The following is a 24,395-nucleotide window of genomic DNA, read 5'->3' as shown; positions in this document are numbered from 1 at the left end:
TGGCATATGATTTGGAATATGGGAAGGTACTAACTCATCCGCACACACGGATACACATACGCACACGCGCAAATATGTGTGTGGGGTGTCGGGCAAAAGTTCAAGGGAGATTTTACTTTCGTCACAATTATACTTTCATTTATAATTTATCAAAAAAGTATTTACTTAGTAGCAAACAATGTGAGTGAGGAGAATGTTATACAATGTTAACGCTGACATGGTGGTGCATGCCAAATTAGAATTAATCGGCCAGGGAGGAGTGGTTAAAGTGTCTAAAAGGCCTTTGAGCAAATCAGCCAGTGTAAGTTCAGTGTGTCGAATGTAGGCCAATGGCCTTCATTCTTCAACGTCAATCAGCATACACCAATTGTAACTTATACTTTGCATCCCCGTGTGTGGGTGTGTGCGCGCGTGTGTGAGTCTGTGCGCGCGTGTGTGCGTGCGTGTGTTTTTCATATGAGGCGCCGTTCGGGACATAATTCAGGAATCGCTCTCACACTCACTAGTAGAATGCGCTCATACACACAGGTGAAATGTTTTCGCTCATACACACTAGTGAAATGCGCTCATACACATTACTGAAATGCGCTCATACACACGAGTGAAATACGCTCATACACGGGTGAAAATGTTGTTGCTCATACACATGGGTGAAAATGTCGCTCATACACAATACTGAAATGCGCTCATACACACGTGTGAAATCCGCTCATACACATGTGTGAAATGCGCTCATACACATGGGTGAAAATGTCGCTCATACACAATACTGAAATGCGCTCATACACAATACTGATATGCGCTCATACACATTACTGAAAAGTGCTCATACACACTAGTGAAATGCGCTCATACAAACAAACACTATGACAAGCTCGCTTAACAATCCAACATTTAAAAAAATAATAATTTATTTAACATTTAATGGATGGGCGCCACGGCGATCGAGTGGTTGGCACGTCTGCCTCGCAGTGCAGAGATCCAGGATTCCAATCGGGGATGCGGCCATCCTGTGTGGAGTTTGCATGTTCTCCCATGCCTGCATGGGTCCTCTGGTTTCCTCCTACAGTCCCAAAAAAAAGTCTCCTACCACACCGTCGAGTTTCCTCAATGACCATGGTGCTTGGTTCTTTACGCTGGGAGGCTCGCCATCAATGCACAGGAATCTTCAATGAAGTTTTAATGCTTCCATAAGACATGACCTGTTTATTATAATTATTTATTTATTCATACCAAGACATTTGTTTTTCGTCTCATTTCTTTAGAAAAAGCTACATTTGTCTGCAAAAAAAAATCGACGTAGAACCATTTTCGATAATAATACAATATTACACACTTTTAGGTTGCAATTTCATTTAATAAAACATTGACAATTATCTTTTGAAACACCATGTATGACTCACTTTTCATTTGTTATTCAACAAGCAAAACAGTGGCGATCAAAGTCGTGCCAACTAAATGACATCTCATATGCATCTGACTGCAATAGTATCTCACATTCAAATTTACAATTACAGGTAATGGAAATGACTACTGGTGACCTCGATTCCACTGCATTTCAGTCAGAATACCTCAAACATCATAAAAATCAAAACGTTGTGTATTATTTCTCATTCTAAACATCTAAAGAAATACTGTATAATGGCCTGGCGACGTTAGCATAGTTTATAGCATATAGCATAGCTTAGCTCGTCTGCATCAAGTGAGTTACGCGCTCTTTGACGCCGATACAGATCAAAATAAGGCTGTCTCCGTCTCACGGTCACTTCTGCTCACCCCAACAGCCTTCCCCGTTGCTACCACATGGAGATTCGATGGTTTTTTTTTATTCGCCTCTTCAAAATCATGTCCGATGGTCTTCTCTGGCTCCCGTTTTAGCCTGTCAATCAAATAACGAAGTAGGCGGGACTTCCGGTTCAAAATCGATCTCAGAATTTTCTCTATTTTGACATGACTTTCGTTGCAATTACATACTGTCGCATGAACAATTTGCTAACTAAAGCACTAATAATAATAATAAATTAAAAAAAGAATGCCCATCCTCAAACGTCACATGAACGCCAGCGACTACACGACTTCCTATTGGCTGTCCCGATCGTCTTAAAAAAAAATGCAACCTCCAAATTAAAAGCATACATGTTTACTAAATGAGCAAAAGCGTTATTTTAAGAGAATAATCAACACAAATATGGATTATATTATATATATATTCTATGCAGTATGTCACCAAGTTATGGCATTGCTTGAGTTCGGCCACTTCATGACTTTTGGGCAGCGGACAGTTTTACTTTGAAAGACTAAGGAAAGGAGTTCCGATGACGTCATATATAAATACCTCTCACACACTATGGTGAAATACACTCACACAACACCTGCGTGAAGTTGGCCCCCCATTTGTTGCAAAAATAGGGGGAAATAGTTTGTTTCGTTTGTGCTGCGTTTGTGCCCGTTTGTGCTGTTGAAATTTTCGTTTGTGCTGCTTCGGTTTGAAAGATATTACACTTTGTTTTATTTCGAGTGTGACGTCACCCAGCCCCCCATTTTCATCCAAATGAGTCGGTAATGGTGTCATTCGTTTGTGCTACGTTTGTGCTACGTTTGTGCCCGTTTGTGCTGTTAAAATTTTCGTTTGTGCTGCTCCGGTTCGAAAGATATTACACGTTTTAATTTCGAGTGGTAACGTCACCCAGCCCCCCATTTTCATCCGATTGACTCGGGAATGGTGTCATTCGTTTGTGCTACGTTTGTGCCCGTTTGTGCTGTTAAAATTTTCGTTTGTGCTGCTCCGGTTCGAAAGATAATACACGTTTTAATTTCGAGTAGTGACGTCACCCAGCCCCCCATTTTCATCCAAATGGGTCGGGATTGGTGTCATTCGTTTGTGCTACGTTTGTGCTCGTTTGTGCTGTTAAAATTTTCGTTTGTGCTGCTCCGGTTCGAAAGATATTACACTTTGTTTTATTTCGAGCGTGACGTCACCCAGCCCCCCATTTTCATCCGATTGACTCGGGAATGGTGTCATTCGTTTGTGCTACGTTTGTGCTCGTTTGTGCTGTTAAAATTTTCGTTTGTGCTGCTCCGGTTCGAAAGATATTACACGTTTTAATTTCGAGTGGTGACGTCACCCAGCCCCCCATTTTCATCCGATTGACTCGGGAATGGTGTCATTCGTTTGTGCTACGTTTGTGCCCGTTTGTGCTGTTAAAAATTTTCGTTTGTGCTGCTCCGGTTCGAAAGATATTACACTTTGTTTTATTTCGAGCGTGACGTCACCCAGCCCCCCATTTTCATCCGATTGACTCGGGAATGGTGCCATTCGTTTGTGCTACGTTTGTGCTACGTTTGTGCTGTTAAAATTTTTGTTTGTGCTGCTCCGGTTCGAAAGATATTACACGTTTCAATTCACGCGGTGACGTCACAAACACGAACGCGCCAGCGTCAGTTTGTTTTGTTTTGCTGTCGAACAAGGAGCTCGGTATCGCGCTACCGCGTTCAGTTAATCACTTGAATCACTCGTATTTGTTATTAATTCCAGGTTATAAACTAGTTCCTGGAATGAACCGATGTTTTGTATGTTTTTGCGCATTTTACATTCTTCATGATCCTGGAAAGCAACTGTTGCCGGACGAACTTCAGGTAAACATGTCACACTCACTGTTGTAGCTTTTTTGCTAGCATACAGTAATCTTAAAACCTTCCTGTTTTCACTGCTGTAAATTACTTTAAATTCGGTCTTATTTCTTTTAATAGTGTTGTTCTACTGCTCATTCATTTATTTCATCAGTAGTCATTAAAGCTATGTGATTATTTCTTAAAATTATAGTAGACGTGAGGCTGAAACATATCCGTTGAACTTTTTGAAATAAAAACAACTTCAAGACACCCCTCGATGAAGCATTCCCTCATTTGAGAACAACTGAATTAATATAAAAACAGTCCGTGTGTAATTGATGAGAGCCTGCAGAGAAACCTTGGGTGAAACGATAGCTTTATGTGTAAAGAAAACAGCAACAAACAAAACCCCAAACTATTTACATTTCAACAATTAAGCAATCACTGCTTTGTGAAGCTCTTTGTCTTTTCTGATGATCAGAAAAGTGCAAGAAATACCTGAAAACACAAATAGCACAAGAAGAATGAATCGGCATGCTAAATGAAGAGGTTCAGGCACAGGAACCCGTTGAGGAGCATCAACAGATCCACACTAATGCTCGACAGTGGGTGACTGAATTATGCGAAGAGATCAGGTCACTTGCCATGGCTGAGGGAGACAGGGATAACATCCACTTCCTCGCTGAGATTATTGCCCACATCATAAGACAGGGAAGTTACTTACCACTCTGGTCAGGCGTAGTGGTCCCTCTCTTCCGAAGTACCAGTATCACTGCAAGTTTGGCAGCTGTTGAAGCAGAGTTCAACAACATAAAAAAGGGCTTTTCAAGCATGAAAGCCTTCTCAATCGTGTTGACCGTTTCGTTGCTCATCATCATGCCTTCATTGAGGGAAACGTGGATTTCTGCTGCAAAACAAAAAAGCTGATGTAGGTCATGTCTTAAGACCTGACGATGCCTCTACTACTTCTCATACTGAGGAAAAAATATATTAAAAATTATGTTGACCTCTGTGATGAGTCTGATGTTGCTACAGTATTCATACTACTGAAGTTGAGAAATGGAGAGGCTTAGTGGATTGACACCGACCTAGGTATGAGTTGAACAGAAGTTGCCCTGCTGGAAATTCCCAGAAGTCTGATGCTGACAGTTTACTTTTAGAGCAGTCATATCATCTCGAAGAGGATTCTCTAGGACATTATGTGGCATACTGCAGGAGGGCTGCTTTTGACTGGGAGATGCACAATGACCTGGAAAGTAGAGTGAAAGCAGCATCAGAAAAGACAAAGAGCTTCACAAAGCAGTGATTGCTTAATTGTTGAAATGTAAATAGTTTGGGGTTTTGTTTGTTGCTGTTTTCTTTACACATAAAGCTATCGTTTCACCCAAGGTTTCTCTGCAGGCTCTCATCAATTACACACGGACTGTTTTTATATTAATTCAGTTGTTCTCAAATGAGGGAATGCTTCATCGAGGGGTGTCTTTAAGTTGTTTTTATTTCAAAAAGTTCAACGGATATGTTTCAGCCTCACGTCTACTATAATTTTAAGAAATAATCACATAGCTTTAATGACTACTGATGAAATAAATGAATGAGCAGTAGAACAACACTATTAAAAGAAAGAAGACCGAATTTAAAGTAATTTACAGCAGTGAAAACAGGAAGGTTTTAAGATTACTGTATGCTAGCAAAAAAGCTACAACAGTGAGTGTGACATGTTTACCTGAAGTTCGTCCGGCAACAGTTGCTTTCCAGGATCATGAAGAATGTAAAATGCGCAAAAACATACAAAACATCGGTTCATTCCAGGAACTAGTTTATAACCTGGAATTAATAACAAATACGAGTGATTCAAGTGATTAACTGAACGCGGTAGCGCGATACCGAGATCCTTGTTCGACAGCAAAACAAAACAAACTGACGCTGGCGCGTTCGTGTTTGTGACGTCACCGCGTGAATTAAAACGTGTAATATCTTTCGAACCGGAGCAGCACAAACGAAAATTTTAACAGCACAAACGAGCACAAACGTAGCACAAACGAATGGCACCATTCCCGAGTCAATCGGATGAAAATGGGGGGCTGGGTGACGTCACGCTCGAAATAAAACAAAGTGTAATATCTTTCGAACCGGAGCAGCACAAACGAAAATTTTAACAGCACAAACGAGCACAAACGTAGCACAAACGAATGACACCATTCCCGAGTCAATCGGATGAAAATGGGGGGCTGGGTGACGTCACGCTCGAAATAAAACAAAGTGTAATATCTTTCGAACCGGAGCAGCACAAACGAAAATTTTAACAGCACAAACGAGCACAAACGTAGCACAAACGAATGACACCAATCCCGACCCATTTGGATGAAAATGGGGGGCTGGGTGACGTCACCACTCGAAATTAAAACGTGTAATAGCTTTCGAACCGGAGCAGCACAAACGAAAATTTTAACAGCACAAACGGGCACAAACGTAGCACAAACGAATGACACCATTACCGACTCATTTGGATGAAAATGGGGGGCTGGGTGACGTCACACTCGAAATAAAACAAAGTGTAATATCTTTCGAACCGAAGCAGCACAAACGAAAATTTTAACAGCACAAACGGGCACAAACGCAGCACAAACGAAACAAACTATTTCCCCCTATTTTTGCAACAAATGGGGGGCCAACTTCACGCAGGTCTTTCGAACCGGAGCAGCACAAACGAAAATTTTAACAGCACAAACGAGCACAAACGTAGCACAAACGAATGGCACCATTCCCGAGTCAATCGGATGAAAATGGGGGGCTGGGTGACGTCACGCTCGAAATAAAACAAAGTGTAATATCTTTCGAACCGGAGCAGCACAAACGAAAATTTTAACAGCACAAACGAGCACAAACGTAGCACAAACAAATGACACCAATCCCGACCCACTTGGATGAAAATGGGGGGCTGGGTGACGTCACCACTCGAAATTAAAACGTGTAATATCTTTCGAACCGGAGCAGCACAAACGAAAATTTTAACAGCACAAACGTGCACAAACGTAGCACAAACGAATGGCACCATTCCCGAGTCAATCGGATGAAAATGGGGGGCTGGGTGACGTCACGCTCGAAATAAAACAAAGTGTAATATCTTTCGAACCGGAGCAGCACAAACGAAAATTTTAACAGCACAAACGAGCACAAACGTAGCACAAACGAATGACACCAATCCCGACCCACTTGGATGAAAATGGGGGGCTGGGTGACGTCACCACTCGAAATTAAAACATGTAATATCTTTCGAACCGGAGCAGCACAAACGAAAATTTTAACAGCACAAACGTAGCACAAACGAATGACACCATTACCGACTCATTTGGATGAAAATGGGGGGCTGGGTGACGTCACACTCGAAATAAAACAAAGTGTAATATCTTTCGAACCGAAGCAGCACAAACGAAAATTTTAGCAGCACAAACGGGCACAAACGCAGCACAAACGAAACAAACTATTTCCCCCTATTTTTGCAACAAATGGGGGGCCAACTTCACGCAGGTCTTTCGAACCGGAGCAGCACAAACGAAAATTTTAACAGCACAAACGAGCACAAACGTAGCACAAACAAATTACACCAATCCCGACCCATTTGGATGAAAATGGGGGGCTGGGTGACGTCACCACTCGAAATTAAAACGTGTAATATCTTTCGAACCGGAGCAGCACAAACGAAAATTTTAACAGCACAAACGGGCACAAACGTAGCACAAACGAATGGCACCATTCCCGAGTCAATCGGATGAAACTGGGGGGCTGGGTGACGTCACCACTCGAAATTAAAACGTGTAATAGCTTTCGAACCGGAGCAGCACAAACGAAAATTTTAACAGCACAAACGGGCACAAACGTAGCACAAACGAATGACACCATTACCGACTCATTTGGATGAAAATGGGGGGCTGGGTGACGTCACACTCGAAATAAAACAAAGTGTAATATCTTTCGAACCGAAGCAGCACAAACGAAAATTTTAACAGCACAAACGGGCACAAACGCAGTACAAACGAAACAAACTATTTGACACACCTATGTGAAAAAACCTCCCATACACACAACTGAAATGGTCACATACACACTACTGAAACGCTTTCATACGCACAACGAAACACTCTCATGCGTGCTACTGATTTCGTTTTGCTCCCAAATACAAGTGAAATGCACTAATTTACAATACTGAAACGCTGAAAATTAAAAAAAAAAAAAAACACACAACTGAAAATTGGTTTGCTCATAAACAAGACTGAAATGCGCCCATATACAATACTGAATTGTTTTCGTCAGCAAGCTTGTACATAAGTTAGACACCCTTTCTGAAAAAAGAAACAAGTATTTAACATGTAATATACAACAAAATAAAATCACATTCAACAGTTTTCATACAAAGAACAAAACGCTAAGGGGATGAATGTCAATATTGAAAATACACTTTATACAGAAAGTTTGGATCAAATAATTAATAATTGGTTTCTGTTTAAAATAATGTCTGGACGAAAAAATACATTGCTTGAACCCGTTAGTAAGTGAAACAAAGCATGACTTCCTTCCCACAAACTTATGAATATAACATTTATTCGTCACACTGGCGAGGACGCGCTACAGACGTATTGACGTCACGCTGCCATTACCCTCTAAACTTAAATACATACATAAATAAATTATTTGCTGGGTGGGCTGAAGGCGGACTCGACAGATTTCTACCAGGGCTGTGCGCTGTTTCTACCCCTAGGTGTCAGTAACTCCCAGGACTTTTTACTTTTTGTAAATATGTTCCTTATTCCCGGGTGTGCTGTTTTTAGTATAATGAAATGGGAACTCTACGTAGAGTAGAACGACGTGTGCGCATTGTTTATGACCGTCGCAATTTTGTACCTATTTTATCAAAAAGGGTAAATAATGGTACATTTGCTGAAAAAACACACACAAGCATGCCAATCCTCTGATTTATCTTGCACCACCGGACCAGCCGATTCCGCGGTTGTCCGCTGCAGATTTTAAAAGCAAAGAAGGAAAGGGGAATTAAGCTTCACTTTAGATCTCTACAATAGTCTTTGGTAACCGTGGAATCTGATATGTTTGTTCGTATCGTTTCTCCTTCAAACATCTCTTGAGTTGCCGACACGAATGTAATATGTTCCTCCTCTTTTGCCGACACGAATGTCATATGCTGTTGCAACGCACTACAGCATTCTTTTTTTAATTTATTATTATTATTAGTGCTTTAGTTAGCAAATTGTTCATGCGACAGTATGTAATTGCAACGAAAGTCATGTCAAAATAGAGAAAATTCTGAGATCGATTTTGAACCGGAAGTCCCGCCTACATCGTTATTTGATAGACAGGCTAAAACGGGAGCCAGAGAAGACCATCGGACATGATTTTGAAGAGGCGAATAAAAAAAACCATCGAATCTCCATGTGGTAGCAACGGGGAAGGCTGTTGGGGTGAGCAGAAGTGACCGTGAGACGGAGACAGCCTTATTTTGATCTGTATCGGCGTCAAAGAGCGCGTAACTCACTTGATGCAGACGAGCTAAGCTATGCTATATGCTATAAACTAAGCTAACGTCGACAGGCCATTATACAGTATTTCTTTAGATGTTTAGAATGAGAAATAATACACAACGTTTTGATTTTTATGATGTTTGAGGTATTCTGACTGAAATGCAGTGGAATCGAGGTCACCAGTAGTCATTTCCATTACCTGTAATTGTAAATTTGAATGTGAGATACTATTGCAGTCAGATGCATATGAGATGTCATTTAGTTGGCACGACTTTGATCGCCACTGTTTTGCTTGTTGAATAACAAATGAAAAGTGAGTCATACATGGTGTTTCAAAAGATAATTGTCAATGTTTTATTCAATGAAATTGCAACCTAAAAGTGTGTAATATTGTATTATTATCGAAAATGGTTCTACGTCGATTTTTTTTTGCAGACAAATGTAGCTTTTTCTAAAGAAATGAGACGAAAAACAAATGTCTTGGTATGAATAAATAAATAATTATAATAAACAGGTCATGTCTTATGGAAGCATTAAAACTTCATTGAAGATTCCTGTGCATTGATGGCGAGCCTCCCAGTGTAAAGAACCAAGCACCATAGTCATTGAGGAAACTCGACGGTGTGGTAGGAGACTTTTTTTTGGGACTGTAGGAGGAAACCAGAGGACCCATGCAGGCATGGGAGAACATGCAAACTCCACACAGGATGGCCGCATCCCCGATTGGAATCCTGGATCTCTGCACTGCGAGGCAGACGTGCCAACCACTCGATCGCCGTGGCGCCCATCCATTAAATGTTAAATAAATTATTATTTTTTTAAATGTTGGATTGTTAAGCGAGCTTGTCATAGTGTTTGTTTGTATGAGCGCATTTCACTAGTGTGTATGAGCACTTTTCAGTAATGTGTATGAGCGCATTTCAGTATTGTGTGTGAGCGACATTTTCACCCATGTGTATGAGCGCATTTCAGTATTGTGTATGAGCGACATTTTCACCCATGTGTATGAGCGCATTTCAGTAATGTGTATGAGCGCATTTCACACATGTGTATGAGCGGATTTCACACGTGTGTATGTGCGCATTTCAGTAATGTGTATGAGCGCATTTCACACATGTGTATGAGCGGATTTCACACGTGTGTATGAGCGCATTTCACGAGTGTGTATGAGCGACATTTTCACCCATGTGTATGAGCGCATTTCACCCAGGTGTATGAGCACATTTCAGTAATGTGTATGAGCGCATTTCAGTAATGTGTATGAGCGCATTTCACTAGTGTGTATGAGCGACAACATTTTCACCCATGTGTATGAGCGTATTTCACTAGTGTGTATGAGCGCATTTCACTCGTGTGTATGAGCGAAAACATTTCACCTATGTGTATGAGCGCATTCTACTAGTGAGTGTGAGAGCGATTCCTGAATTATGTCCCGAACGGCGCCTCATATTTTCATGTGGGTGCTTGTTTGTATGACAGGAGGGTGTGAAGCGAATGTCTCTTTTCAACATTTTAAAAATTAACAAACTGGTCGAGTGGAATATGGAGGACTGAAAGTGCCAAAATTAAATAAATAAATACACCATGAAATGTGTCTGTCTCTCTCTCTCTCTCTCTCTCTCTCTCTCTCTCGCTCTCTCTCTCTCGCTCTCTCTCTCTCTCGCTCTCTCTCTCTCTCGCTCTCTCTCTCTCGCTCTCTCTCTCTCGCTCTCTCTCTCTCGCTCTCTCGCGCTCTCTCTCTCTCTCTCTCTCTCTCTCTCTCTGCTGTCTCGTGAGATTGTTTGTGTGAGTCGAAGCTTATGCTTTGTTTTTTTTCAATTAAAAAAAAAAGATTTTGCATAAAAACAAAAAAATAAATTCTCATATTTTCAAGGTATTATTATTCAATAAAATATTGGGACAGAAAATAAAAGTTTTTTTTACAATGAATAAATTGTGCAATTAACTACGAGTAAACTATGAAAAAATGCGATTAATTATGATTAAATATTTTATGCGCTTGACAGTACTCTGCGCAGTGTCTGAATTTCCCTCAAGAGTCTGTAGCTGTCTCGTGAGATTGTGTGAGTCGAAGCTTATGCTTTGTTTTTTTCAATTAAAAAAAAAAGATTTTGCATAAAAACAAAAAAAATAAATTCTCATATTTTCAAGGTATTATTATTCAATAAAATATTGGGACAGAAAATAAAAGTTTTTTTTACAATGAATAAATTGTGCAATTAACTACGAGTAAACTATGAAAAAATGCGATTAATTATGATTAAATATTTTATGCGCTTGACAGTACTCTTTGAGCAGTGTCTGAATTTCCCTCAAGAGTCTGTAGTGTAATCTGATGTTTTTTGCTGGTACTAACATTATTAATAAGACAGACTTCGACATTGTGGACAACTGCCCTTTTATTCAGCTTTCTGCCGCACGTACATCGTGCTCTGTTGTCAACTGACTGTCTCAAACCGTCACCAAAATGTGTGTTCACTCAATGTATCTCTCTCAGTCAATTCTGCAGCACTGTGTTAGTCTCAGAGTTTGCCAACAGGGGGAGCTCACATGAACTGTGAAACGTCCCAAGTTGGTCAGACGCGTTGCTCAAGACAGATCTAAAATCTCGCTCTGTACACAAGGCCGCATTATAGGCTGCCCAGTCTATTTTGGGGAAGGTTTGTGACTTTAAAGTACGCCTCATGGTTGTGAAAATGCGGTACTTACAGGTACACTATTTATCCTATTCATCTACTATTTATCTTGTTCTAGGCAGAAGCAGAGATCCAAAAAGATGCAGTGAGACCAGGGCAGAAAGTAGTGGTTGTTGATGACCTTCTAGCAACTGGAGGTGAGATGTTTTATTTGGCGTGAAAGCTATTTTGATAAATTTTTACTGTAAGTATTGTGAATGTGTGCAGCAACATTTTTCGAGTTATATGACTTGTATTAGTGACGTACTATTTTTAAGTGATTTCGCACTTGGACTATTTAGACCAGGCATCACCAAATGGCGGACCGCAGTCCGGATCCCGACCGACAGATGGTTTGGACCGGACCCATGACCAATCTATGATGAATTTTTTTCAGGGCGCATTCGCTAACGTTGACGCTGCCATTCTAGTTAACATGGAAAAGGCGTCACTGATTTGAGCCAATGAAATCTTTTGTTTACGACCCAATGCCAATTGTGCAGCAGACCGGAACAGAGTGCGGCTGACAGTATGCCTTGCTAAAATGTAAGCAAGGTCGATGCGTGTTGTGTTAAATGAATGGACGGAGAAATTTAGTTTTGTTCTGGCTGAAGCCGATTCAAAACCAGTGTGCATCATATGCTCCGAAACCGTCGCAAAATTGCGAAGCGCCACTACGAAACAAAGCACCACCCTTTTGTTCAAAGTTATCCGCTGAAGTTTGAGGTGAGCGCAGGCAAAAACATCGAACTTCGAGTGCAGTGTAACAGATTTTTACATTTTCGTTTAACAGCCCAGCGGCATGCAAACGAATGTTCACTCAAAGTAAACTAAAACATTCAGTGATGGGGAAGTTGTGAAGGAGTGCTTAAATGCGGTTGCACAAACATTATTTAAAGGAAAACACAAAGCCCAAATGTGTGAAATAATCTACCAAATCCCAATGGCCCTGACTCCGTTCCAACCCAGATTTAAGTCACTGGCAGGGCAGTCACAAACTCATTTTTCTCATTAAGAGAAGTTAAAAAAATATTCAAAAGAAAAAGTGGTGTCAAAGCTCATTTTGAATTAGTTTTTCATGAGGACAGCCATTTTTATTGATTGTGTACTGAACATGTTGACCTGGTTTACTTGGATAATTAGGCTTTCCGGTTTTTTTAGGCTGATAACTCTTTGATTTAAAAAAAAAAAGGTAAAAGATGTGAACTCAATGCTTAGCACTTGATATATTTTTTTTCTAGAAGTGGCACCCTTCATTTCCTGGAGCCACATTTTCTTGAATGTGAAATAAACGCCTTATATTTGTTTGACTGGCAAAGGTGTTTAATGGGAACATTGCTAAATATTTAGTATATATGTGTGCTCTGTTGAAAATGACTAAATATTAAAACCATATAAAAATGTGAACATAGGCTAGACATTAAGGAAAGTTGGACTTTGGTTCGGACCTTTTAATTGGAAGAAATTTTAGTCGTGGACCTCTGGGACTTTTAATTGAATACCTCTGCTTTCGACTCTGATGTCTCCAACACATCACTCGCAAGTTGGCTGTAGGACTGGAGTCCTAAATGCAATGGCTCACATCATTTGGGAGACCCAATCAAAATTAATATCCAATCAATGTCAAAGTTGTCCCGCACTCTCTCGAGATTAAATTATATCCAACTAGCTGTCATTTAAACGTTTTCAGTGGTGCTGTGTGTTATTGTTACATGCGGTTATGGTGGGGAGGAGGAACAGCACAAACTGCTCACTAACTGTGCCACTGTTGTTTGCAGTGCAGTCGCACGAGTAAGAGGCAAAAAATGTATTACCATGTAGCTGGAGAAACTGGATTTTGTTTCACAAATGTGAATGACGAGTGTGTGTTTGATCAGTGGCTTGAGTCTTGCAATTGGTCATGCGGAACAGCAATTCACACATTGTAGTGTACATGAGGACAAATACTCTGTGCGAACTAGAGCTTTGAGCAGCTATAAAGGCCCCTCGCAGCAACATGGGCTATTGGCATGGTGGGATACTGGCACATTGGAATTTACATTTTTTGATAATGAAGTATGTCAGATTAAAACCATTCATCCATCCATCCATCCATTATCTGTGCCGCTTTTCCTCAGTAGAGTCGCAGGGGGTGCTGGAGCCTTTCCCAGCTCTCTTTGGGCAGTAGGCGGGGGACACCCTGAACCGGTTGCCAGCCAATCGCAGGGCACACAGAGAAGAACAACCATTCGCGCTCAGACTCATACCTAGGGGCAATTTAGAGTGTCTAATCAACCTGCCATGCATTTTTTTGGAATGTGGGAGGAAACTGGAGTACCCGGAGGAAACCCACGCAGGCACGGGGAGAACATGGAAACTCCACACAGGAAGGCCGAAGCCAGATTCATACCCACGACCTGTGCTGTGTCTCTCTGTGAGGCCCTCGTGCTAACCAGTCGGCCACCGTGCCGCAGATTAAAACCAATTTTGATAAAATGTAACCTCTATAAAAGGCCAAATTTTCAAAGTTATTTAAAAATGGCTGCCTTCCTTTTGAGTTTAGAGTAGAGCTTCAGAGCTGTTACATGTGCCTACAACGTTTTTGGATCCTGGTGAGAAGTACAAAGGCTGCTGCGCTAAATAATTGCAGTGGGTATTGATGATCCATTTTTTTTTAATCGCACAATAACCTACTGAAATATTAATGCTTCTACAAGGCCTGATGTTTTGACAAAATGCGTCTTAGTCCAACTTGAGCCCTTCAAAAGTTTTTTTTTTGGCAAATTGTTGCCATTGCAACAGCTTTTCGTGAAAATTATCAAACTTCATGTTGCAGTTAAAAGGCTCAAACACTCTTCCGACCAAATATGAGGTAAATCTGGGTAACTGATGACCGAAATAAATAAATAAATAATTTCTTTTAGCCAGTCGTGGTGCTACCAGTACGGTAAAAATAACTACATAAAAAGGCATAGAATCTAACTAAATGTGAGAAATCCTTAGAAGAAATTATCGTGTGGGTCAAGTTACAGCTGTTTTTGTTGTCAAGATGATGCCAAATTGTAAAGTGAAATTCTAAATGGATGATTTTATTTTTAGCATATGGCTCCAAGAGACTATTTCGTCAGTCTTCACCAGTTACATATAGAAACAAATTTTTGTAGATCTAGGTGAAAAATACAACCGGGGTGGCTTTGTTCACACGAGCATGCCTAGTAGGGCTGGGCGATATGACCTAAAATAAATATTGCGATAAATTAAGCAATTTTACCTCGATAACGATAAATGCACGATATATTTCCGCCCGTGGACCAAACTCAAAATAAATGCAGGAAATGCATATTAACTGTTTTTTTTATTGACCAACTGGTACACATTACTTTCAATGAAAAATAAATGTACAAAAATCATTTGTATAAACATTTCAAATAGCTTGCTTTGCATGACTTGAACAATGTCACAAAGAACAGGAGAAAAGGAAAAATCAAAATCTTTTCTGCAAATAGATTGTGCCAAGGTGCTGTAATGCCATGTGTAAAGGTCTAGATTTGTGTGAAGGTTTCTTGTAAACATAAATAATGCCATGTGCAAATGAGCTAGTGTGGCTGGCAAATAAAGTGCTAAATAAAATGGGAAAAAAAGTCTATGCAAATAAACAAGTGTGCATCATCGGGAAAATGTGCCTTCTCGAGTTCTCTGGTGCGCAGTCGCCACTTGTCTATGTAATGCACAGTCAGGCTCAAACCGCATGTTGCGACTCAACCACAAGTCGGATGTGGATCAAAATGCTTGACATGTCTAAACTCCCGTCCCGATGTTGTCCATATTGGGAAGTACAGTTTGCGACAAATATTACTTTCATGAGGCATTTAAATCCTGCGCGCTCCACTGTAACTATTGGAGCTATATCTTTAGCTCTGTGCTAGGATATCGCGTCCACCTCTTAGACTTTCTCTCGTATGGTGTCGACTCCGTTATGGGCTGTAGTCACTGGTCGAACCTTGCGTCTCGCTTAGAACTTTCAGCACAGCATGGTTGTCTTGTGGGTGGTGAAAAAGAAAAGGTTGGATGCGCTGTTTTGGGTGCTTACGACGCACTTTGCAGTTCGTGGTCTTTTGCTCAAGCATCGTCTTTATGGAATCCAAAACATTTTCAAACGACAGATGTCCAATTTCTTTTCGGGACAAGCGCAACAGCAACAACTTCAACTAACCTTACTTAGTCTTCAGCCGAGTCAGTTGCTTCTTGATTTGAATCGCCAGCTACGATCGCGTTGTCTTGTTTTCTTTTTTTGTTCAGCTGAGTGGAGTCACGTGACTACAGCCGCTGTCGCCGTCTTAAAGGGGCATGAACATAGCCGCAGACAGAAAAGACTTTTTTTTTTTTAAACACCGAATTTACCGACATGGGCAAAATGATGTCGGGCATTGTATTAAATTTCGGTAACGGTACATTTTCGGTTTATCGCCCAGCCCTAATGCCTAGACTCAGGTCAATTTGACCATTTTGCACTATCCCTCTTGGCAATCCAGAGAGAGCTCATTCTAACATAAACACTTTTATCTAATACCCTATCCTTAGACGTGTTTGTTGTGTAAATTGGGCAACTGAGCTAACTAAAGGAAACTTGTTGCCTGATCACTTCACAAAATGTTATTTTATTTTATTTTGGGTTTACAAAAATAATACAAACTAGTGTTGAAATCAGTTACCAAATAAATGTGTCATGATCCGTGTTTTGTCATGCCACGTGTCTTTGTGTTTTGTTTGTTTATGTTCTCAGCTGGCCCGTGGGCGTGCCTCCCGGCATTCTCGTCATGCCATGTTTTCACGGCCGGAGAGACACGCCCACCGGCCACACAGCTGTGTCACGTTAGCCATGATTATTCAGTGTATTTAAGCCTCCGACGCTGACCCCTCAGCGTCGGATTATTCCTTCCTCATTGCTCTCGCTACGTGCCACGTCTGCGTTGATTCCTCGTTTCCTTGATTCTCGTGTTATGACCTTTGTTACGCCAATTGACTACGTCTCGTGCCCTGTACTTGTCAGATTCCTTTGCTCGTTCCCAATTGACTCCCCTTGCTCTTCTGCGGCAAGCGATTTCCGTTCTTGTTCTTTTCCCTTGCGTTGCAAGCGTTTTTCGTTATCGTTAATGTTTTCCTCCTGGAGTGGACTTTCCCTCCAGCGCTTTATGTTGGACTTTGTCGGCTCCGCGCCCGTTTGTATTGTAAGTACCATTGTGCTAATAAACATTCTGTTAAGCACTGCATCTCCTGTGTCCGCGGTTAAAGGGTCCCTTCCCCTTACAGAATAATCCGACCAACATGGACCCTGCGGACGCAGCGAGAGTTCACAGAGCCTTGGCCAGTCAAGGGGAGATGGTGGGGCAGCAGACGGCGGAGCTCCGCAGCGCCGTCGGCCAGCTGGCCCACCGCCTCGAGACTCTCGACACCCACCTTGGCAGCCTCCTGCCGCGGGCCGTCGGTCCTCGCGGCCGGAGCCTCCCCAACCGCTTTTTACGGACGGGAGCCAAATTTACCGCACCCCCCTCGCTACTTGCGCGCAATTTATTCACCAGTGCCGTCTGATCTTCGATCAGCAACCACTTACCTATGCTCACGACAGCGCCAAGGTGGCTTTCATGATGAGCCTGTTGACCGGCCAAGCCAGCGCCTGGGCCGTGGCCGTGAGCAATGCCCGGTCCGATCTTCGCTCCTCCTTTTCCGCATTCCTGGAGGAATCCAGCGGGTGTTCCACCACCCGGTTCAGGGGCGGGCGGCGGGGGGGGGAACTCCTCGACTGCACCCAGGGCAGCCGATCCGTGGCCGACTATTCGATTGCTTTCCGCATTTGCGCGGCGGAGAGCGGACTCAGTACGGTCCTGAAGGACGAGCTCGCCGTTCGCGAGGACGCCTCTTCCCTGGAGGAGCTCATCTCCCTGGCAATCCGCCTGGACAATCGCCTGCGAGAGAGACGCCGGGAGAGGGGAGCTGAGCAGCCGCGCCCCGAGTCGGCGCGTCAGCCAGTCGCCACCTTCCGCCCTGCCGACGAGCCGATGCAGCTGGGAGGGGGCCGGCTGGATTCGACGGAGCGCCAAAGACGCCTGCGTTCTGGGTCCTGCTTCTACTGCGGCGCGTCTGGTCACCGCGTGTCCTCCTGCCCGACACGTTCCCCACGCGGGGCCTCGCCGGCAACCCCCAAGGAACTCTGTAAGTCCCCCGTCGTACCACCCGAGCTTCCCTCCTCTCCGGCGGAGGTCGTCGACGATCCGCCTGCCGATCTTGGGGACATGGAGCCCGAGGCACCTAAGAGACTTGAGCTGAGTGGGGAGGTAATCGGCCCGGGCGCCCGGTTCAGCGTCCAGTCCTTAGTGGACTCCGGCGCCGACGACTGCTTTATTGACCCCGGGTTGGTCGCCAAGTTAGGCTGCACGGTCGACACTCTCGCGAAGCCCAAGAGGGTTTGTGACCTCGACGGGCGGCTCCTGGCGGAGATCATGCAGGTAACCCCGCCACTCACGTTAAGAGTACTAGGCAACCACGTAGAGAGGCGGGCGTTCTTTGTTATGACTTCCAGAGCGGCTCCTATTGTTCTGGGTCTACCCTGGCTACGTTGCCACCGGCCCGTCATAGATTGGGATCGGTTGTCGATCGACAACTGGAGGCCCCATTGTCACGCGAATTGCTTACGCGCGGCGGAGGAGGGGCCGAGCCCCCGGTCCTCAACCCCCGAGGTGATCTGTCTCGATAACGTGCCCCGGGTCTACCACGACCTCAGGGAGGTTTTTAGTAAAGACAGGGCCCAGTCCCTGCCTCCCCACCGTCAGTATGACTGCGCCATAGATTTGGTGCCCGACGCGCCCCTCCCATCGGCACACTTATATAAGATCTCTCAGCCGGAGCAAGCGGCGATGAAGGAGTATATTTCCGAGTCCCTGGCGGCGGGGCTGATTAGGCCGTCCAAGTCTCCGGTAGGATCGGGCTTCTTCTTTGTTCCGAAAAAGGATAAGACATTACGTCCATGTATAGACTACAAGGGGTTAAACGAAATCACTGTAAAGAACCGGTACCCTCTCCCGCTGCTCGATTCCGCTTTCGCCCCGCTGCAATCCGCCACCGTGTTCACTAAATTAGATCTGCGCATTGCCTACCATTTAGTGCGCATTCGGGAGGGCGACGAGTGGAAGACCGCGTTCAAGACCCCCATAGGGCACTTCGAGTACCGGGTCATGCCTTTTGGGTTGACTAACGCTCCCGCCGTGTTCCAGAATTTAATTAACGACGTGCTCCGCGACATGCTAAATGTCTCGTGTTTCGTTTACCTCGACGATATCTTGATTTTCTCTCGCTCCGTAGAGGAGCACCAGCAGCACGTCCGGGCCGTGTTGCAGCGCCTCCTCCAAAACCGCCTATACGTGAAAGCGGAGAAATGCGAGTTTCACGCACGCTCAGTCCAATTTTAGGGCTTCATAGTAGAGGAGGGGCAGCTTAAGGCCGATTCGGCCAAGATAAGCGCCGTGGTGGATTGGCCGTCACCCACAAACCGCAAACAGCTCCAGCGTTTTCTCGGGTTTGCTAATTTCTATCAACGCTTTATTCAGGACTACAGCCGCCGAGCGCTCCCCCTTGCGCGTCTCACTTCCACCAAGACACGCTTTGCGTGGGATCGGGAGGCTGAAGATGCGTTTGCGGCCCTCAAGAAAGCTTTCACTAACCCGCCCGTTTTACACCATGCTAACCCCGATCTCCCCTTCATTGTAGAAGTGGACGCATCTGATTCGGGAGTGGGGCGGTGCTGTCCCAGCGTTCCCCGGTCGACCAGAAGCTCCACCCCTGCGCCTTCTTCTCTCGCCGTCTCACCCCTGCCGAAGCCAATTACGACGTGGGAAACCGGGAGCTCCTCGCCGTCGTTCTCGCCCTCCAGGAGTGGCGGCACTGGCTGGAGGGCGCAGCCCATCCGTTCACCGTGTACACCGACCACAAGAACTTGTCATATATACGATCCGTCAAGAGACTGAGCCCACGCCTGGCACGGTGGTCCCTGCTCCTCGGCCGCTTTGACTACGTTTTGACCTACCGACCCGGCTCCCAGAACGTCAAGTCCGATGCCCTGTCAAGAGTCCACGATCCCGTTGAGGAGGAGCCGGAACCGGACAGCGTCATCCCAGACCACCGCCTGGTGGGATCCCTGCGCTGGGAGATCGAGCAGCGCATACAGCGGGCACAGGAAGACGAAGGTGAACCGTCAGGGTGCCCAGCGGGCCGGTTGTTCGTGCCGGACCAATTTCGCGAGGAGGTACTAAAGTGGGGACACTCCTCCCGGGTGGCTTGTCACCCCGGAGTTCGTCGCACCCTCGGCCTCGTCGCCCAACGCTTCTGGTGGCCCGAGCTAAGGCGCGACGTCAAGGACTATGTCAAGGCCTGTCCCGCCTGCGCGACGAGCAAGGCGTCGCACCAGCCGCCGGCAGGGTTACTTCATCCGTTACCCATTCCTACCCGACCTTGGTCACACATCGCCCTGGACTTCGTGACCGGTCTGCCCGCCTCAAGGGGCAACTCCGTCATTCTCACCATCGTCGATCGTTTCTCCAAGTCGGCTCATTTCGTCGCCCTGCCCAAACTCCCCTCTGCTCTTGAAACTGCTAAACTGCTGATTTTACATGTGTTCAGGCTTCATGGGATTCCTGCCGACCTTGTGTTGGACCGTGGCCCGCAGTTCGTCTCACGGGTCTGGAAGCTGTTCTGCCGAGCGCTGGGGGCCACATCAAGCCTGTCCTCCGGATACCACCCCCAGTCGAACGGTCAGTCCGAGAGGGCCAACCAGGACCTAGAGGCCACCCGACGGCGCGTATGCAGCGACCGGCCGTCGTCATGGGCTGACCACTTGTCCTGGGTGGAATACGCCCACAATACACTGGTGTCGTCGGCCACGGGACAGTCGCCCTTCATGGCGGCCTACGGCTACCAGCCCCCGCTCTTCCCATCCCAGGAGGGGATGGTCGAGGTACCTTCCGTCCAGCTCCACCTCAAGCGCGCCCACCACGTCTGGCGGGAGGCCCGAGCGGCCTTGTCCCGCACCGCCGAACGCAACCGGCAGATCGCTGACCGCCGTCGCCGACCGGCCCCGACCTACCACCCTGGCGACAAGGTATGGCTCTCAACCCGCGATCTCAACCTCGCAGGCTCCTCACGCAAGCTGGGCCCACGCTTCCTGGGGCCGTTTGAGGTCGACTCCGTCATCAACCCGGTGGCGGTCAAGCTCAAGCTCCCTGCAACCATGAAGGTCCACCCAGTCTTCCACGTGTCCCTCCTCAAACCCGTTTCCTCATGCCCACGGCTTCCTCCATCCGCCCCACCTCCACCGCCGAGGATCATCGAGGGAGGTCCGGTGTACACGGTGCGGGAAATCCTGGACTCTCGGTGCAGGGGCAGGGGTGTGCAGTATCTGGTCGACTGGGAGGGCTACGGACCGGAGGAGCGCCAATGGGTCCCCCGCTCCTGGATTATGGACCCCACGCTCATTAAAGATTTCCATAGTAGTCACCCGGGCAAGCCCGGTAGTCCGCCAGGAGGCGTCCGTTAAGGGGGGGGTACTGTCATGATCCGTGTTTTGTCATGCCACGTGTCTTTGTGTTTTGTTTATGTTCTCAGCTGGCCCGTGGGCGTGCCTCCCGGCATTCTCGTCATGCCAAGTTTTCCCGGCCGGAGAGACACGCCCACCGGCCACACAGCTGTGTCACGTTAGCCATGATTATTCAGTGTATTTAAGCCTCCGACGCTGACCCCTCAGCGTCGGATTATTCCTTCCTCATTGCTCTCGCTACGTGCCACGTCTGCGTTGATTCCTCGTTTCCTTGATTCTCGTGTTATGACCTTTGTTACGCCAATTGACTACGTCTCGTGCCCTGTACTTGTCAGATTCCTTTGCTCGTTCCCAATTGACTCCCCTTGCTCTTCTGCAGCAAGCGATTTCCGTTCTTGTTCTTTTCCCTTGCGTTGCAAGCGTTTTTCGTTATCGTTAATGTTTTCCTCCTGGAGTGGACTTTCCCTCCAGCGCTTTATGTTGGACTTTGTCGGCTCCGCGCCCGTTTGTATTGTAAGTACCATTGTGCTAATAAACATTCTGTTAAGCACTGCATCTCCTGTGTCTGCGGTTAAAGGGTCCCTTCCACACTGCTTTTCCAGCCACGGGTGGAAAAGCAGCCCCTTACAAAATGCAAATTACTAGGGAATAAACCCCTAATTAACTGAATGTATTCAATGCATGTTCGTTTTTATATTCAAGAAGGAAAAATGTCAAAGACTCAACAATTGACCCAAGTTTTGTTCCGATAATTTCTTAAATTCGCTGGAGTTCAGGAATAGTACAAGTCAGACATCTTTGTTACTTTTCTTATCCTCGCGTGAACCTGCATCCAGGATGCAGACAGCAAAATGGGGGCTTCCTACAAAGTAGCCCTCCCATTGATGTGAGTCTCACTAGATAGTTTTTCTATCATAGGCCGATGTTGGTTGAAATCTCTCTTTCTCCCATCTTCCATCACATGGGTCCAAGGCCCAATGCCCAATGTCCCCATCTTCTGGCAACCTGCAGTCTTGTCTGTGTGTACGTGTTCAGATCTCAAATTGTCGTGTCTTTAGATGTGTTTTTGCAATGGCGTCCTAGTGACCCCTCCAGTGCCAAATTTGTTGGTTATTTTGGCTCAACTGTCTATGTGCCAAATGTGCTTTATCAATTTTGTTGTCTATTGAAGTGCTGTTTGTCATCAGTTGTTATGTGGACTGTGTGTGCGTTTAAAATGTGTAATGCATGAAGTCTACGGAATTAAACATTAAAACTAAGTAATATATGAATATAATATACGGAATTAAACCTCTTTAAACTAAGTAATATATGAATATATGTGAGAATAGTGTAAAACCAGTAAACACAATCACTGGTCATTACTGTGCACACTACTTCTAGTTTCATTTGATAAATACTTTTGAATAAATGCTTAGCACCTGAAGCAACTATAAACCTGTTAATATTAATGATTGACATTCTGTCACATAAATGCTAAAGCTAATAATATTAACATAATACGATCTTTCACTAGTAAAAAAAAAAAAAAGTACAAGTTCTAAAACTTAATCCAAGCACATTTACAATTACCAGTGAGTGGGTGGGTGAGTGACATGTCCTTTTTGTGTGTCCTGCATTTCAGCAATAAATTTTTTTGGGAGGCGTTGGGTCATTACATAGCCCTGACAATTTTCATAGATCTTGTTGAAACTTTCAACCAGGGTTGCTTTGTAAAAAAATGTATAGGTGGCACAGTAGCCCTCCCCCTCCGTGAGCCGTCACCTTACCGTGGTAGAGGGGTTTGCGTGTCCCAATGATCCTAGAAGCTAAGTTGTCTGCGGCTTTTTCCCCCTGGTAGGGTGACCTATGGCAAACAGGTCCTAGGTGAGGGTCCAGACAAAGCACAGTTTACCGGACCCCTTATGAAGGACAAAATTATTGGACCTCGTTTTCCCTTGCCCCAGACGTGGGTCACCGGGGCCCCTATCTAGAACCAGGCCTGGATTGGGGCTCGTTGGACTGCATCCATGGGGCTCGGCCGGGCTCAGCCGGGAAAGGCAACGTGGGTCCCCCTTCCCATGGGCTCACCACTTGTGGGAGGCGCCAAAGGGATTGCGTGTAATGTAATCTGGGCAGAGGCAAGAGGCAGGGAACTTGGCGCTCTGATCCCCAACTACAGAAACTAGCTCTTGGAACATGGAATGTCACTTCTCTGGCATGGAAGGAGCCTTAGCTCTTGTGTGGGGCAGAGAAGTTCAGACTAGACCGGGGGTCGGCAACCTGCGGCTCCAGACCCACATGTGGCTCTTTAGCGCCGCCCTAGTGTCTCCCTGGAGTTTTTTCTAAAATGTTTTAACATGGAAAAATATGGGGAAGGCAAATATATTTTTTTGTTTTAATATGGTTTCTGGAGGAGGACAAACATGACAGAAACATTCTTAATGTTTTATAATGCTGTAAACTGTGTAGAATAAATATGATATTTCAACATTTCTGTCAATGAAGTTTTGCGTCATAGCCTGGACACACGTTTCTATCAGCAGGGCAGAATGCCAGGCAGGTGGCTGTTGTAAACCGTCAGCTGTGTGATGGGCCATGAATCCCAAAGGGAGAGAAAAATAACTGAGCAGAACAGAGGATTCAACGTTTCTTGGACCGAATCATTTGCATTCATTGTACCCAAATGGGAGTGAGAGAAAAAGTGAGATTGCATTACTTTTGGAGAAATTAGAGGAGCCCAAAAATAGATTTAAGAGGTAGATTGCATTGCAACGCGGGAGATAATAAAGCGTGGAAAACCGTTCACAATGGTGACGGCATGAAGGAATCATTCATCAACAGATCAAACAAAAATTTGCAGACTAATACAGAAAATTAAGGATATGCCTCTCTCCGCTAGGACAGGAAAGGGTCATTAAAATGACAGGCAATGTCACAGATCAACAAATCAAGGACGTTAATTCAGCATACCCAATAGCCTGTGATGAGTCCTGTGATGTGATCGGTATTGCACATACTGGGCTTTTATGCAAG

At 45.0% G+C, this 24,395-nt stretch overlaps 1 protein-coding gene across 6 annotated transcripts in view; it reads left to right on the top strand.

Moving 5' to 3' along the window:
* Nucleotides 1–24,395, top strand: part of aprt (adenine phosphoribosyltransferase) — a 157,518-nt gene that overhangs the window by 76,277 nt on the left and 56,846 nt on the right. For all 6 annotated transcript variants that reach the window (XM_088304138.1, XM_088304133.1, XM_088304136.1 and 3 more), the window contains 2 exons: nucleotides 1–26; nucleotides 11,898–11,976. The exon at nucleotides 1–26 is cut by the window's left edge and continues 108 nt beyond it. In XM_088304138.1, coding sequence (XP_088160264.1) covers nucleotides 1–26; nucleotides 11,898–11,976 — 105 coding nt within the window. The remainder of the gene's footprint in view (nucleotides 27–11,897; nucleotides 11,977–24,395) is intronic.

This window comes from Idiotropiscis lumnitzeri, chromosome 9, assembly GCF_059441095.1.
Source record: "Idiotropiscis lumnitzeri isolate Australia: NSW breed Sydney's pygmy pipehorse chromosome 9, RoL_Ilum_1.0, whole genome shotgun sequence".
In the NCBI taxonomy this organism is placed as follows: domain Eukaryota; kingdom Metazoa; phylum Chordata; class Actinopteri; order Syngnathiformes; family Syngnathidae; genus Idiotropiscis; species Idiotropiscis lumnitzeri.
This window is presented reverse-complemented; position numbering and strand designations above follow the sequence as displayed.